At 39.0% G+C, this 17,482-nt stretch overlaps 2 protein-coding genes across 5 annotated transcripts; both read left to right on the top strand.

Moving 5' to 3' along the window:
• The first annotated feature begins 2,657 nt into the window (after positions 1-2,657).
• On the top strand, positions 2,658-7,517 carry LOC143546594 (splicing factor U2af large subunit B-like). 4 transcript variants are annotated; one of them, XR_013137615.1, is made up of 13 exons: positions 2,658-2,792; positions 3,546-3,817; positions 3,943-4,059; positions 4,632-4,708; positions 5,245-5,315; positions 5,403-5,447; positions 5,528-5,587; positions 5,685-5,745; positions 5,822-5,934; positions 6,007-6,453; positions 6,540-6,690; positions 6,785-6,973; positions 7,156-7,237. XR_013137615.1 is itself a non-coding variant. In XM_077038238.1 (13 exons), the coding sequence occupies exons 1-13, from the start codon at positions 2,658-2,660 to the stop codon at positions 7,291-7,293; spliced, it is 1,752 nt and encodes a 583-aa protein (XP_076894353.1). In that variant the 3' UTR covers positions 7,294-7,517. The 4 variants fall into 4 exon arrangements, 3 of the variants coding, with proteins under 3 accessions (XP_076894353.1, XP_076894348.1, XP_076894362.1); XM_077038238.1 differs by having other exon boundaries at positions 4,635-4,708; positions 6,906-6,973; positions 7,156-7,517; XM_077038233.1 differs by having other exon boundaries at positions 6,906-6,973; positions 7,156-7,516.
• Positions 7,518-10,851: 3,334 nt separating this feature from the next.
• LOC143546621 (splicing factor U2af large subunit A-like) lies at positions 10,852-17,285 on the top strand. Its single transcript, XM_077038256.1, has 7 exons — positions 10,852-10,973; positions 11,071-11,131; positions 11,209-11,321; positions 11,401-11,832; positions 11,920-12,064; positions 12,297-12,339; positions 17,123-17,285. The coding sequence occupies exons 1-7, from the start codon at positions 10,881-10,883 to the stop codon at positions 17,283-17,285; spliced, it is 1,050 nt and encodes a 349-aa protein (XP_076894371.1). The 5' UTR covers positions 10,852-10,880.
• Positions 17,286-17,482: the final 197 nt, after the last annotated feature.

Genomic DNA, 17,482 nt, shown 5'->3' with positions numbered 1-17,482 from the left:
AACTAACACTGCATTTTTTAGTTTTTTATTTAGAGGTTTGGAAAACAAAATATAAGAAAATTTTTAAGCTTTAAATTCATGAATCAAAGACAATTATATCCGTAACAGAAGATAAATGGACTAATATGATAATTGTTTATAGTAGAAAGGCTAATATGAAATTAAAGTGTAACTACGATAACTAATTGAACCAGTTAGTTTAATGTCATTGGGGCGTCGTTCAAGACATTGTATGGCATTCTTGTTTACCAAGGTCTTGCCATTCCTTGGTGCTTATGTTAAAGGTCATTGGTTTCTTCTGGCATGGACTCATTAGGAGAGAGACCATCAACTCTCAGCCAGTGGCGCGTCAGATGTGCAAGCGCATCAGCCATTTACACTTTGCAAATCATTGACGTTGTCTCTGATGAGAACCGGGACTAACCAGTAAATCCAAGCGTTCAAGCACAAAGTAGGCATGTACGATCACCAAACATTTTGTACGTCACATGTATCTAGCTTGTACTTGAAATTGACAATCAATATATAAGGGTCATATATTGGTAACCAATTTTTTAATTCAATTCATCTTCTTCGTTCGTTCTCATCACATACTTAACACTAACATCAGAGCCCTTGATTCTCATTAAAGGGTAGTTGATCGCACACCCATGACACTTAAATTGTCAACTCGAAATCAATTTACATTGAGAAAGAGTGGGAAAAATTAAAGAAATCAATATTTAGGTTCGAAGCGATATCAACATATGTTGCAGTTGAAAACACAATCTATTTAAGCGGCACATATGCTGCAGCTGAAGTCATGGTCTATATAAACGGCGTGAATAGCTTCTTAGGATCAATCCATAACATATTAAAATCCATGACAAACATACTTTGCAATAGGAGCACATGATTCAAAGCCTACATACTTCTAGTTCTGGTTGACTTGCATCATTAGCGAAATCAAAAATTTTGTAAACCAAATAACGGGTGTTTGAGATTCCTTATTTTTACCTCCTTATAACTTATGGAAAAGTCATAAGTTACAACCTTGTAACTTATGAGATTTTTCCTTTCACGTATTAAGTAGACCCAAACATCTTTTTTACTTTTTAATAAGTTATAAGTCATAAGGAGGCAAAAATAAGGAGACACCCACTAAAGATAAAACCGTCCCACTCAGTATGGAAAAGTTGTTTGTACTCGGTTTAATGGTGAAAATGGGTGGTTTGTTGTACTAAAATGCAAGCATAAGGAACATTTGATAATGAAAAGTCACGAGTTTTTGTTATATACACTATTTAGCTTATGGACAATATATTAAGCATTGTATACAAGTTTTATGAAGAAACACTACTTAATCCTTGAGTTAGGTAGGGGTTAAGTCTATGTCCCAACCAGGTCAGGGTTTCAAAGGTATTATTTTGGCTGAACGAGTTTAAAAAATAAGATCTGAACCTGAACCTGTAAAACAAATAACCGTGAGCTCGTTATGAGAAGGACAAGGGGGGGGGGGTGTCTTCTCATAACCGCCCTTCGGTGTGAGAATTAGGAACAGTTCTGATGAGAAAGTGCTGGATAGTATTGTGTGATTGAGAGAATGTGTGTACCTCTTTGTTGATTGTATGAGGGTATTTATAATCAGAAGTGATAGAGAATGATTGGTTGGGCTCTCATTGTTTAAAAAATATTCCATTCACTTGAGAGGACAAGTGGCTGATCTCTGACTGGATGCAACAGCTGGCCATGTGCAAGCCCGTTAGGGAGTGCCTCGATGGCGCCCTCTCGTTGGTCAAGCTCTCACGTGCTCACCCTTATGCAGGTAAACACCAATATCAAGGGATCATTTGGTTGTCATCACCCATTTTGCCTAACGGTATACTTTGTATCTTCTCCCGCCTGTGGATGGCTTTCGCAGGCTTCTTGAAGCGTTTTGTGTAATCATGGCCGATGGTTCCTGCGGATGCTTTCCCATGGTGGACCAGATCCGTGGGGGCAGTTTGGTGGGTTAAGAACCTCTTTGGGTTTGACAGCGAGCTCTTTAAACCCAGTCCCTTCATTTTATTATTTAGATTAGGTTATTTTCCGAGTCATTAGTATACTGAATCAACATGCATGTGTGATGAATGATAGATATTAAGGATCAATTAATACCATCAAAACGAACCACGAAAACAAAAATAAAAGCAAGACTATCCATGATAAGAAGCTACAAAAACATAAAATAAACATATATAGTCAGCTGTCACATCATTAAACGCCATTCTTTAAAAATATTCAAAACTCATCCAATCAGAAATCTTAAAAACACTCCTCCCTATCCACCCAACCACATGCACACATCACTCATTTTATCTAGGTTTTATCTTAAGGGTATTTTGATATTTTGAAAATTAGCATTAAAAATGGCTCTATACCTTTTGAAAAAACAAAAAAACTAATGAAACGAATAAACAACAAAAATAATAATAATAAAAAAGTGAAAAACATGTTATTGTTTAGATCACAAACTTGGGTTACGGTTTAGGTTAGTTAAAAGGGTATTCGAACACCACACCGCAAGAATACTAGGCGGCTACGGACCAGGATATAAATATTATTAGGTATCACATCCGTACACCGATAAACTCAACTTGCAAGCCCTAACAAATCACATAGATCTGAGAATTAACAGGATGACGGATTACGAAGAAGAAAGGTATGAAGGCAACGGTGGAGATGTTCAACCCTTTGCCGGCGGCGGCGGAGGCTCACCGCCTCAGCCTGCAGCTAACAGCCACGGCGAAGAGCTCAGCGATTCTAAGTCACAGGTCTTTTATCTTACAGCAGATCATGTTTAACGATTCTAGCTTAATATTGAGAACTAATTTAGGGCATTTTGCATAAGTTGGTTTCTGATGATTGAAATTAGGGTTACGAGTTAACTGTGCTGATTTATATAGCGGATTTTAGCTAATGGTTTGAAAGTTGACTTGCTAAAGGTCAAAGGGCAGAGTTCATGTGAATGTTAAGTTTTTTTGAAAAGTTGGATGACATTTATGCATGCAAGTATATATTTTTGTTAATCCTGTGAAAATCTGTATGACCTGATGATGTGGCGGTTCATTATTTCTTTCGAGCAGCTTATCATCATGGAAGAAAATATCTGCTCTTAACTCTTGCTTTGTTTAGTTTTCTTTAGTTAGTTCAACTGAAACAGTTAACTACGGAAAATAACATGTAATTGGGTAATTATCTCTGTTTTTGTAAACAGAGGAAGCTGAAACTTATCTTTCGATAGATAAAACGGCAATCTGATTTTCAATATTTCTTTTGGTCAATTAGATAGTAAGATCTGACATTTTAAATGATAGTTTCTTAAAACTTATGTGCTCGGTTTATGCGACATAGAAGTGATGTGGGTTAAAGTGTCTTCAAGAATTGCTTCAAGCACTCGGTTTTAATGCAACCATTCTTAGTAATAGGATTTTTTTAGCAGCTTAGAGGTTTGAACCGTGTTTTGTTATATTTTCTTACGACTTTATGTGGGAATACTTACGTGTATGTATATATACTGCTTTCAGCGTGGTTCTCGTGACTATGAGAGAGAGTCCTCGAAAAGCAGGTCCAATGACAGGGATAGAGGGCGGGATAAGGACCGTGATAGGGATAGAGAGAGAGACAGGGAAAAAAGCCGAGACAAGGACAGGGACAGTGAAAGGGAAAAAAGCAGAGACCGGGACCGAGACAGAGATCGTGATCGGCATAGGGACCGTTACAGGGAACGGAGTGAGAGACGGGAACGGGACAGAGACAGAGACGATGATGATTACCACAGGAGCCGTGATTTTGATAGGTAACATGGTTAAGTTTTTATGGTTTCATTTACTAGAATTTATCAGGATACCCTCTTCAGGCGTTTATTGAACATTATATATGTATATGGGCTAAAATTTGTTCCAACACTGTGTTTGTCTACAGACGTAGAGATTATGACAGAGATAGAGATGATAGGCGTAGTAGACGTCGGTCTCGTTCTCGCTCAAGAGGCAAATCTGAACATAGATCAAGGTCACGGTCTCGTTCACGCTCCAAAAGGTAGTTGTTAGGCGTTCTCCTAATCATGTTGTTGCCAGGAATATCACATGTTATTATATAGAAAATCTATATGGATTTGGGTTTTCTTCTCATCTCTTAGATTTTCAAAACAAACTTTATCCAGTAAAATACTACTCATAGCAGAAGCTATTGGTGGAGTCTGCGGAGGGTGAGATGAGGGCAAACCTTTCATCTGTTAGGTGTTCATATTACATGTTTTGTGAATCTCATGCTACTTCATAAATCGAAGTGTGGAAGATTAAGATTTTGATATGAATTTTTATTCTTAATATCTATTTGGAACTCTTTTATTTTTAGTTTTAAGAAATGCACTGTATATTTTGAAGTGTAATAGTAACTGTTGGATTAATATTTCAAGAGAAGCCATTTTACAATCCGTGTTTTTTTTTTTGTGGCATTAACTTTACCTTTGAAAAAGTGTTCATCAACTTAATGTATTTTTGAGTTTTATCGTCGTAAACTTCTAAGATCTCTATAATAGATGTTACTTATAGTCATATAGTATGCACATATTTATGCTAAGAGTTTATACTTACCTTTTGTGTTTCCAGCAGCAAAAGAGTAAGTGGTTTTGACATGGCCCCTCCAGCCTCTGCACTCTTGGCTGGTGCTGCTGCTGTTACTTCAGGTACATATCCCACCATTTGTAACTGATTTAATTATCATGATAACTTTCATTTCTCTTTGATATAGAGTGGAAAAGTCTTACTAAAATGCATGGTATTATGTTGGTAAGCAAGTTAGTGTCATCGTATTCATCACTAAAACGGGTGTTTTAGAATTATTTATGTTTTACTTAGTGACATAATCCTCATCTGAGAGAGCTTTTGTTTTTCTCTTGTGTTTGGTGTTTTTGTTTGTTTTATGTTTTTGTTGGGCTACTAGCCCCACTGTGCTGAGAATGGGTGTGAGCCGACTTCTGTAGCTTATTTGTACAACGAGGAATCAGTGCAATAGTATGATAGGTTTACAGATTTTTTATCTGCTGCATGAATGTGGATTTCAAATAAAATTCCATTTCTTGATACAAGGTTCTAGAAATTTCCTTAAAAACTTCTGGATTTTCAAACCGTGGTGGTTGTTAGTTGTTACTCATTATTACATAGTTAAGCGTTTTCAAAACCTTTATACTTCTTTAGAGATGTGATTTTTTAAGCTTTACAGGTCAGGTCCCTGGGGCCACACCAGCCGTTCCTGGAATGTTCTCGAACATGTTTCCTTTACCATCTGGCCAGGTAATATATTAAGTTATTGACCTGTGTAATATGATCGATATATGTATCTTAGTTTTGATTACATTTTCTATCCTGTATTAATTGCAGTTTGGAGCTCTTCCTGTTATGCCAGTTCAAGCAATGACTCAGCAGGTTGTATAATATACTCGTTTTCACATTTTTGTTTCTTTATTTGTTTCAAGTATGGAATTCTTACAAATACTGCAATTCAGGCTACTAGACATGCAAGGCGGGTTTATGTTGGTGGTCTTTCTCCAAGTGCCAATGAACAGGTCTCTTTTAATCCTTCATGTTCTATGATATTATGTGTAAATTTCACAAGTAAATTTGACTTTTAACATATGTTTCTGATTATTATATTGTTTGCAGACTGTGGCAACCTTTTTCAGTCATGTAATGGCTGCCATTGGTGGAAATACTGCTGGTCCAGGTTAGTTCATTACATTTTGGTTTTAAGTTTTAACAAATTATGAACTTTTTAACTTAACACGTGCATAGAATCTCAGGGGATGCTGTCGTGAATGTTTACATTAATCATGAAAAGAAGTTTGCTTTTGTTGAGATGAGATCCGTTGAGGAAGCCAGTAACGCAATGTCTTTGGATGGCATCATATTTGAGGTATTCATAATGATCGTTTTCTAGAAATTAATGATCTTTTATTAACCATATGCTATAAATGTAAATTTTCAGGGGGCACCTGTGAAGGTCAGAAGACCTAGTGATTACAATCCATCATTAGCTGCTGCTCTTGGTCCAAGTCAGCCTAACCCCAACTTGAACCTAGCTGCCGTTGGGCTAACACCTGGTTCAGCTGGTGGGCTTGAGGGTCCTGACCGCATATTTGTCGGTGGGCTTCCGTACTATTTCACTGAGGCTCAGGTTAGGGAGCTACTTGAGTCTTTTGGGGCTCTTAAGGGTTTTGATCTTGTGAAAGACAGAGAAACAGGCAACTCAAAAGGATATGCGTTCTGTGTGTATCAAGATTTGTCTGTCACAGACATTGCATGTGCGGCTCTCAATGGTATTAAAATGGGTGACAAAACCCTTACGGTTAGACGGGCTAACCAAGGTCAAATTCAACCAAATTCGGGACAGGAAAGCATACTCTTACACGCACAACAACAAATCGCAATGCAGGTAAGAAGTACTTTGTTTTGAGTCGCACAGATTCACGTATTTCTCTTTAATTTTTTTAAGTCTAATTAATATTGTTGCATTTGCAGAGAATGATGTTGCAACCCGGGGCGATTGGCATTAGCACACCTCCCACGAAAGTTTTATCATTGACACAAGTGGTGACTGAAGAGGAGCTCATAAACGATGAGGATTATGAAGACATATTGGAAGACATGAAAGTTGAATGTGGAAAACTTGGTAAGATGGCATTTGTATATTGACTTTTTTCAATTTGGAAAGTAATTTTTCAGTCTATTGATTGTAGTTGTTTTTGTATCTTTCTGTTTTACAGCCTTGTGCTATAAAGAATCTTCTCTAACATTCAGACAGAAGCCTCCCTTAACACCTCTTTATGTTCATATCTGATATGCATAATTAATTTACTATCTTTAATTTTTAAACTAATTTTGCAGGTAGTTTAGTCAACGTGGTCATCCCACGTCCAAATCCAAATGGTCAACCAGTCGCAGGGATTGGAAAGGTTAGTTCACACTCGTCTAAGATTTGAGTCTGGCTTGCTTGTTATTTATTTGTTTTACTTATATACATATATAAATTTAAATACCTTATTTCCGGCTCGTATACAACTTTATTGAAAATGAACTCAAAACTCAAAAGTAGTGGTTTACATGATCGGTTATTTTTCTCTTTCTATTTGTGCAGGTTTTCTTGGAGTATGCAGATACAGAAAGTTCAACAAAAGCTCGGGCGGGGTTAAACGGGAGGAAGTTTGGTGGGAATCAAGTTGTGGCGAGCTTCTATCCAGAGAATAAATTTAATGAAGGAGAATATGATGGATAGTTCTATAGCCACTATTTATAGTAGCTTCTGCCTGGAAACTGTTTTAAGATTGCTAGTTTGTCCTTGGCTTTTCTAATATTTTGTTTGTTTTTCTTTATCATAAGATTTTGATAAATGCAGATGTAGGGTACTTAACCGAATCAGTGTTGATTTCCTTTTGTCATGAGCTGTAAGAAACGAACAAAGTGTGCGCATTCAAACATTGCCATTTTCATTAGGGTTACTAAAACTCATGTTACGACGTTAAGATATATCCTTTTCTGGAAAAAGAGAAGCCACAAAAATGCCAGCTATTATTTTTATTTTCAGGTTGCAACTGAACTGACATCGTCGTATACGGTTTTAGACACTGGGAAGTGTTAAATGCTAACCCGTTAACATAACTAACAAAAGTGCTCATCAACTGGTATAATAGAACATGTTACAAACTAATATCAAGCGTAAGTTTGGGACTGATAACTGATTAGGTGTTTTCAAGAATGAGACGATTAGAAATCCATTGTTTTTAATATTGTTAACGTAATAATGATATAATGACCGTTTTCCAACGGTTATATTGCCATTAGAAACCGGTTTTTTGATAATTTTAACCCCCTATAAGTAGGTATCGGGTGTAGATGTTTGAATACACCACTTCTTTAGCTTACAAAAACACGAAACTGCCTAAAAACAAAGTCTCAATCTTCACGCACTAGTGACAAATGAGACAAACATGGTGTTGAGAAACTAAAAGCTATGAAAGCACAATCTAGTTCTGTCTCCAACCTCCGTCAAAAGAATGAAAGATATGGTTAAGAGATTGGAGATATTATATATATATATTAAAAGGCAAGTGTTAGTTATCTCATAAAAATTACTATTTATAAACACTAGCCAATTACTTTTATACATGTGTGTAGAGGAGTTAGCTTTTCACATGGGTAGTTAAAACTTCAATTTATTTTGTACATACAAGTCCCTTAAAAAATAGGTTGTGCACATACAAGTCATTGTTCATTGTATCGGTGCTTTGTTTGTTTGTACCGTATGCTTTAGTGATGGTTAGCATCTTCTGTTATTTTTATACTTCTCTTTTATTCCTTTGGTTTACACGCCATAAGTAGGATGGTCTTATAATTCGAGGCCCTGAAAATATCATTTTAAGATTTCATCATTGAATAAGGTCATTTAGGTTTTTGTTACATGTTGAACTTTATGGGCATTCGAACATGGAATGTAACACGCCATAAGTAGGATGGTCTTATAATTCGAGGCCCTGAAAATATCATTTTAAGATTTCATCATTGAATAAGGTCATTTAGGTTTTTGTTACATGTTGAACTTTATGGGCATTCGAACATGGAATGTAAACCTGACCCTTTTCATGCTTTAACACGTCCGCCGCAACGCACGGGTAATAATACTAGTTTTCTTTAAAAGAGAAATATCTATATGAATGAATACTCAAAGGCAAGGAAAAAAAAGTTTTTTAAACTTCATATCTTACATAAAAAGAAAAATTAAATAAGGTTTTCTCGTTTTTTCAAAAAACAACACAATTTTATTTTTGTAGTACAATTCTTTCTTTTCTAAAACTCCAAAGGCGATGATGCTTTCTTCGTGTGGCTTCCTTCTTTTATATCTTCATTAAAGCATATCACTAGATGTCTTTTTTTAGGTATCTAAGTTTTTACTTCAGTTTTTTTCTTTGTCAATTTTCAAGATTACAGGTGTCGTGACTTTCTTTAGTTTTTGCAGTGATGTAACATCTCTTGGTCTATTTAATAAATCTTTTGCCACGTCTTACATAGCCTTTTATTTTTCATCAATCCCGGTGTCAGAAAACAATATTTTTCTAAAGTGTAAAAAACCATTATAAAGGATTATGTTCGATCCGTCCTTTTAAAAAAATTAGTTATTTTTCCAATCACTAAACTTTTTATTATCTTTTTGTGAGCCAATATTTATCTTTTTGGCGATGCCAAACCACCCCGCAATACCCTTGAAACCGTCCCGTTTAAAAACCCGAGTCCGGGTTTGTGGTTTAAAAAAAACAAACCCGCGAAACGCTCTCTGTCTGTTACAACAATCTTCTTTTTTAAAAGGCGGTTTCCATAATCTATTTATCTAACAAATTCACACTTTTTCACTTCATTACGAACATCACAACTACAACTGCTCCAAAATCTCATTCAGCGTCAACATCATCACGTTCAATTCGCCATCTAACATCAGGTTCAATTCGATCATCCTCAAGTTACAGTTGTTACGTATATCATATGCTTGAATGTTTGATAATGCGATTGCTATTCGGTTCGATTGCGGTTTCTTGTTCGATTAAAACGTTTATCGATTGATGATACGATTACAATGCTGCTGTTTTAGTTATATTGAATCAATCTATTGTATTGTATTGGATCGTTTCTAGTTAGTTATTAGCTTTTTTAATTATCTATTGTTACTTCTGTTTCTTAGGGTTTGTTTACTGATTGAATAAAATAATTATTGTTAATAATATAAATTATCATTCAATAGATAGTTAGTTATTTAATTGATTAAAAACAATAAGACTGTGAATCAACATCTAATCTTGCTGCTACTTCTGTCTGTTTTTTTGGTGTTGAATGCTCATAAATTTTGATTTATTGTTTGAATATATGTTAAGAATTAATCTTAAATAATTGTGGTTCACATGTGAAGTACTCGGTGCTAATCGTGAATTTGAGTCTTAAGAGTTAGTTAAACTTTTATTTGGTTCACTTATTTGTAATCGCTTTGGAAGATAATATATAAATGCGAAACTATTCAATTGGTAGTTTTTTTTATTGATTAAAAACAATAAAACTGTGTATCAACATCTAGTCGATCGCTGCTACTTCCGTTTGTTACTTTTTTGTTGAATGTTAAATTTTGATTTATTGTTTAAATATATATTAAAATTAATCTTAATTGTGTTTCACATGTGAAGTGGGCTAACTAACTAAGATAATGTGATATTTATATAGCAGGTTAAATATTCCTAGTTGTTAGGACTTAGTAATTAGAGTCATAGAAGGTTTATTTTATTTTTTTTAGAACAGCGACTTTCTTTATTATGTTTAGGCCACCCCACACTCCAATTTTGAGAACCCTGTTGCCCTACTCCGGACAGCCTATGTTGTCTTAACCGTGCCCACACTGGCTTCAGCGTTTGGTTTGGGACCCGAGGCGATGGAGGGTCCTGACCTCATATATGTCAGTGGGTTTCCGTGCTATTTCACGGAGGCTCAGGTTAGGAGGCTACTGGAGCCTTTTGGGGCTGTTAAGGATTTTGCTCTTGTGAAAGGTGGAGAAACTGACAACTCAAACGGATATGGGCTTTGTGTATATCAAGATTCATTTGTCACAGATATTGCGTGTGCAGCTCTCAATAGTTTAAAAATGGGTGACAAAACCCTGATCGTTAGACGGGCTAACCAAGGTCAAATTCAACCGAACCCTCAACAACAATTTACATTTCCTCCGTTTGGATATCTTCCTTTTATGCCAGTTCCAGTACAGACTCATCAGCAGGTTGTATAATATAGTTATTTTTACTTCTTTTTCTTTTTTCATTTTTTATTTGTTTCATGTATGGAATTCTTACAAATGCTGCAATTCAGGCTACTAGACATGCAAGGCGGGTTTATGTTGGCAGTCTTCCTCCAATTGCCAATGAACAGGTCTCTTTTAATCCTTCGTGTTCTATGACATTATATGTAAATTTCACAAGTAAATTTGACTTTTAACATATGTTTCTGATTATTATATTGTTTACAGACTCTGGCAACATTTTTTAGTCATGCAATGGCTGCCATTGGTGGAAATACTGCTGGTCCAGGTTAGTACATTACATCTTGGTATTAAGTTTTAACAAATCATCAACTCTTTTAACTTAGCATTTGCATATGATCTCAGGTGATGCTGTTGTGAATGTTTACATCAATCATGAAAAGAAGTTTGCTTTTGTTGAGATGAGATCTGTCGAGGAGGCCAGTAACGCAATTTCATTAGACGGCATTGTGTTTGAGGTATTCATAATTTTCAATTTCTAAAAATTAATGATCATTTTATTATGATTAAACATATGTCACAAATATCTATTTTCAGGGAGTACGTGTGAAGGTTAGGAGACCTAGTGATTATAACCCGTCATCAGCTGCTGCTCTTGGTCCAAGTCAACCTAACCCCAACCTGAACCTAGCTGCGGTTGGGCTACCACTCGGTTCAGCCAGTGGGCTCGAGGGTCCTGATTGCATATTTGTGAGTGGGTTTCCGTACTATTTTACCGAGGCTAATGTTAGGGAGCTATTGGAGTCTTTTGGGCTCCTTAGGATTTTTGATTTTGTGAAAGATAGGGAAACTGGCTACTCGAAAGGTTACGCGTTCTGTGTATATCAAGATTTATCTGTCACAGATATTGCGTGTTGGGCTCTTGATGGTGTTAAACTAGGTGACAAAACCCTTACGGTTAGACGGGCTAACCATGGTCAAATCCACCCGAATGCATTCTCACTCTCCCAACAACAAATGGCATTGCAGGTATCAAAACTGGTCGAGTTGGCCCACATTTTTCTTTTCATTTAATTTGCTTAAGTAGCAATACAGTTGATGTTATTGCATTCGCAGGGACTGACGCTGGAACCCTTGGCGATTGGCACACCTCTCACTAAGATTTTATCATTGGCGGAAATGGTAACTGAAGAGGAGCTCATAGACGATGTAGAATATGAAGACTTATTAGAAGACATAAAAATAGAATGTGGAAAATTTGGTAAGATGGTATTTGCATTAGGACTTACTTTTTTATAAAAATAAACTTTCTAGTAATTTTTCAATCTATTGATTGTTGTTTTTATATCTTTCTGTTTTAGAGCCTTTTGCTACAAAGAATCTTCCCATAACTGATATCATTCAGATTTCAGACAGAACCCTCCCTTACTACCTCTTTAATCTTTATATGCATTTTGTAATTTATTGTCTCTAACTAAAAACTAATTTTGCAGGTAGTTTAGTCAACGTGGTCATCCCACGCCCAAATCCTAACGGGTGGACTAGTAATAGGGGTTGGCAAGGTTAGTTCACTCTCGTCTTTTCAATAATGTAATTGCCATCAAAACTAGGGGGTGCAAACGTGCTGAGCCCGATCTCCTCTTAAAACTAAGGGGTGGGAACGAGCTGAGCCAAGCTTTAGCTTGCCTCGGACATGTATGAGAGCTCGAGTTCGTCTCATTTTAGCTTTATTTCTAAAGCTCAATTATTTTTATGTGTGTGTCCAAATGTGTTTTTATGTATAATTTTTTTTAAAACTAGGACCAAAACAAGAAAAGCTGGCTAAGGGAAAAAAAGAAGAAGATAAACACGTACGCAAAAACAACCGGAAGTATCGGTTCCAAGTTGGTTTAGAAAACTTTTCACAACTTTGTTCAAATGTAACAAAAATGTTGAAAGGGACTTTTCTAAGAAAAAAATAATAAAATATTTGATTTTTATGCCCTATATCTATTTCATTATTTTTATCATATATATGATGCTCGGGCTTGGTTCAGTTTGACTCGTTTACACCCTATCATAATATCATAAATAAGCTCACGGCTAGCATTTTACTCTATCTATGCAGGTTTTCTTGGGTCGAAACACGAAATGAAATCTGACCTGATCCATGACGATGCTTCCACGGATTTTCGAGATGAACGAACCACGTCTTGATCTTCTTCCTCTACGGCAGCGCCGGCGACCTGCAACTGTGAGACCTGCGATGGCTTTTCTGGGGGTGTGGAGGTGACCGCTAAGATGATCTTGAAGATCTCTTGTTCACAGACACAAAAATATGGTGGTGGCTCTTACTGAGCATTTGCCAACCCTTGATTAGGAGGTGGAGACCTCCTTATATAGGGAGCCTCATGGCCACCATCATGATACCCTAATGGGCCTAGCCCAGTTAGGGTTATCTCCACAAAACCCCCTCGGCCCAAAAACAAATGTATTAGCCCATATAATAAAATAAGCCAAACGTAATAGATTTAGGGTCGTAGAACCGGGTTTTAGTACCATACCCCTACAAGCCCCCCCCCCCAAGTCCAGTGTTGCTCCTGGGCGCGCAAGCGTCTAGGTGGAGCGCTGGACTTTATAAGGTGTGAGGCGGTTTTTTCCCTTTTCTTTGGCCTTGTCTTATGGTCTGAGTTTTTAGAGGTTTTCTTCATGATGGTGACATGTTGTAATAAAAGCCTGCGCGCGAGGCGACTTACAAGCTATAATAATAATGAAGCTCGCGCGTGAGGCGACTTATGAGCTATAATAATAATGGAGCTGGCGCGAGAAGCGACTTACGAGCTAAGATAATAATAATGCCTGCGCGCGAGAGGCGTCTTACGAGCTTAGAATAATAAAGCCTGCGCGCGAGAAGCGACTTACGAGCTGTAATAATAAAGAAGCTGGCGCGCGAGGCGACTTACGAGCTTGTAGAATAATGAAGCTGGCGCGTGAGGCGGCTTACGAGCTTGTAGAATAATGAAGCTGGCGCGTGAGGCGGCTTACAAGCTGTAAAATAATAAAGAAGCTGGCGCGCGAGGTGACTTACGAGCTTGTAGAATAATGAGAGCCTGCGCGCATGGCGACTTACGAGCTGTAATAAATAAAGAAGCTGGCGCGCGAGGCGACTTACGAGCTTGTAGAATAATGAAGCTGGCGCGTGAGGCGGCTTACAAGCTATAAAATAATAAAGAAGCTGGCGCGCGAGGCGACTTACAAGCTTGTAGAATAATGAAGCTGGCGCGTGAGGCGGCTTACAAGCTATAAAATAATAAAGAAGCTGGCGCGCGACGCGACTTACGAGCTTGTAGAATAATGAAGCTGACGCGTGAGGCGGCTTACAAGCTATAAAATAATAAAGAAGCTGGCGCGCGAGGCGACTTACGAGCTTGTAGAATAATGAAGCTTGCGCGTGAGGCGACTTACGAGCTATAAGAATAATAACAGCTTGCGCGCGAGGCGTCTTATGAACTGTAATAATAATGAAGCTTGCACGTGAGGCGACTTACGAGCTATAAGAATAATAACAGCTTGCGCGCGAGGCGTCTTATGAGCTGTGAATAATAAAGCCTGCGCGTGAGGCGACTTACGGGCTGTAAGAATAATAACAGCTTGCGCGCGGGGCGTCTTATGAGCTGTGAATAATAAAGCCTGCGCGTGAGGCGACTTACGGGCTGTAAGAATAATAACAGTTTGCGCGCGGGGCGTCTTATGAGCTGTGAATAATAAAGCCTGCGCGTGAGGCGACTTACAGGCTGTAAGAATAATAACAGCTTGCGCGCGGGGCGTCTTATGAGCTGTGAATAATAAAGCCTGCGCGTGAGGCGACTTACGGGCTGTAAGAATAATAACAGCTTGCGCGCGAGGCGTCTTATGAGCTGTGAATAATAAAGCCTGCGCGTGAGGCGACTTACGGGCTGTAAGAATAATAACAGCTTGCGCGCGAGGCGTCTTATGAGCTGTGAATAATAAAGCCTGCACGTGAGGCGACTTACGGGCTGTAAGAATAATAACAGCTTGCGCGCTGGGCGCCTTATGAGCTGTGAATAATAAAGCCTGCGCGTGAGGCGACTTACGGGCTACTTTATGTCACGCGCCACGTGCAGATGTTGCATGCTTGTGCGCGTAGACTTTGGTTTTGTGTTATGCGCCACGCGCAGATGTTGCGTGCGCGTGCGTGTAGATTGTGACATGTGCGAGCATGCGATGCGTAAGCATGTGTAATATGCGTGAGCACATGTGATGCGTGAACACATGGTATGAGGATTCCCAACCCCTAAGTTTGGCGTGTAGCCATATGGGATCTTAGGAGGATTCCCAACCTTGCCGTTTGGCATGTGTAATATGCGTGAGCATATGTGATGCGTGAACACATGGTATGAGGATTCCCAACCCCTAAGTTTGGCGTGTAGCCATATGGGATCTTAGGAGGATTCCCAACCTTGCAGTTTGGCATGTGTAATATGCGTGAGCATATGTGATGCGCGAACACATGGTATGAGGATTCCCAACCCCTAAGTTTGGCGTGTAGCCATATGGGATGTTAGGAGGATTCCCAACCTTGGCGCGTAGCCATATGGGATATTAGGAGGATTCCCAACCTTGGCGCGCAGCCATATGGGATATTAGGAGGATTCCCAACCTTGGCGCGTAGCCATATGGGATATTAGGAGGATTCCCAACCTTGAAGTTTGGCGCGTAGCCATATGGGATATTAGGAGGATTCCCAACCTTAATGTTTGGCGCGTAGCCATATGGGATATTAGGAGGATTCCCAACCTTAATGTTTGGCGCGTAGCCATATGGGATATTAGGAGGATTCCCAACCTTGATGTTTGGCGCGTAGCCATATGGGATATTAGGAGGATTCCCAACCTTAATGTTTGGCGCGTAGCCATATGGGATATTAGGAGGATTCCCAACCTTGGCGCGTAGCCACATGGGATATTAGGAGGATTCCCAACCTTGAAGTTTGGCGCGTAGCCATATGGGATATTAGGAGGATTCCCAACCTTGATGTTTGGCGCGTAGCCATATGGGATATTAGGAGGATTCCCAACCTTGATGTTTGGCGCGTAGCCATATGGGATATTAGGAGGATTCCCAACCTTGATGTTTGGCGCGTAGCCATATGGGATATTAGGAGGATTCCCAACCTTGATGTTTGGCGCGTAGCCATATGGGATATTAGGAGGATTCCCAACCTTGATGTTTGGCGCGTAGCCATATGGGATATTAAGAGGATTCCCAACCTTAATGTTTGGCGCGTAGCCATATGGGATATTAGGAGGATTCCCAACCTTAATGTTTGGCGCGTAGCCATATGGGATATTAGGAGGATTCCCAACCTTGAAGTTTGGCGCGTAGCCTGATGCGCGCATGCACGGTGATAGAGTGGTGACTCGCAAGTGCGTGTGCATGGCGGAGGTCTCTCGCGCACAACCTAGATGGTGGTTTCCGCGGCGGCACATGTACGGCTGCGGAGTGAGAACCCCCGGGCGGCGTACATGGCGGCGGAAGTCTAGTAACTTCTGGATCTGCAATTTAAGAGTCAGATCTGCAACTTTAGACCTAAAATCCAGGTCTGTAATCTAGACCTAGATCTGTAAATCAGATTTGGACAGATCTGAAGATTCGGAGCAGATTTAAAACCATCATAGATTCGGAGATCCTGAATCACAGATTCACAGATTCGGAGATCTGATCATTCTACTCACGGCTTTTCCTTCTTGCCCAGATCTGGAAGCCTCTTTTTAGATCTATGGATCTCTTTGAGCTTTAAATAGAACAAGCTGTGAAGCCTTTTTCTGTAAACTTCCAGATCTGCGTTTTTCTTGGGAGAGATCTGACAGCCGAGATGAAGATCGAAGGGCAGTTCGTTGCCGTCCCACGGATGGCGCCAATGTCGAAACACGAAATGAAATCTGACCTGATCCATGACGATGCTTCCACGGATTTTCGAGATGAACGAACCACGTCTTGATCTTCTTCCTCTACGGCAGCGCCGGCGACCTGCAACTGTGAGACCTGCGATGGCTTTTCTGGGGGTGTGGAGGTGACCGCTAAGATGATCTTGAAGATCTCTTGTTCACAGACACAAAAATATGGTGGTGGCTCTTACTGAGCATTTGCCAACCCTTGATTAGGAGGTGGAGACCTCCTTATATAGGGAGCCTCATGGCCACCATCATGATACCCTAATGGGCCTAGCCCAGTTAGGGTTACCTCCACAAAACCCCCTCGGCCCAAAAACAAATGTATTAGCCCATATAATAAAATAAGCCAAACGTAATAGATTTAGGGTCGTAGAACCGGGTTTTAGTACCATACCCCTACAGTATGCAGATACAGTAAGTTCAAGAAAAGCTTGGGCGGGGTTAAACGGGAGGAGGTTTGGTGGGAACCAAGTGGTGGCAAGCTTCTACCCGGAGAATAAGTTCAGCGAGGGCGAGTATGATGGCTAGTTCTATAACCGTCTTTTCTTGTAACTTCTACTTGCAGACTATTTGAGAGTTTACAAATTAGTTGTTGATTTTTCGAATATTATGTTTTGTAACTTTGTTATGTTTTTTCTTTCCAGGATTTTGATAAATGCAACTGTATGGAACTTAAACTAGTTAGTGTTTATCTTTTTCTGTCATGAGCTTTGTAAAACAAACAA

This window comes from Bidens hawaiensis, unplaced genomic scaffold (genome assembly GCF_021521415.1).
Source record: "Bidens hawaiensis isolate Kalapana, Puna unplaced genomic scaffold, B.hawaiensis_p1.1 tig00000904_1, whole genome shotgun sequence".
Lineage (NCBI taxonomy): Eukaryota > Viridiplantae > Streptophyta > Magnoliopsida > Asterales > Asteraceae > Bidens > Bidens hawaiensis.
This window is presented reverse-complemented; position numbering and strand designations above follow the sequence as displayed.

Coding starts and splice junctions, on each gene's coding strand:
- LOC143546594 (XM_077038233.1), top strand. CDS start 2,658: ATGACGGATTACGAAGAAGAAAGGTATGAAGGCAACGGTGGAGATGTT. Junction 5,448..5,527: donor TTCAAGCAATGACTCAGCAG/GTTGTATAATAT, acceptor ACTGCAATTCAG/GCTACTAGACATGCAAGGCG. Junction 5,746..5,821: donor TGGAAATACTGCTGGTCCAG/GTTAGTTCATTA, acceptor ATAGAATCTCAG/GGGATGCTGTCGTGAATGTT.
- LOC143546621 (XM_077038256.1), top strand. CDS start 10,881: ATGTATGGAATTCTTACAAATGCTGCAATTCAGGCTACTAGACATGCA. Junction 10,974..11,070: donor CTCCAATTGCCAATGAACAG/GTCTCTTTTAAT, acceptor TATTGTTTACAG/ACTCTGGCAACATTTTTTAG. Junction 12,340..17,122: donor CCACGCCCAAATCCTAACGG/GTGGACTAGTAA, acceptor TAATAGATTTAG/GGTCGTAGAACCGGGTTTTA.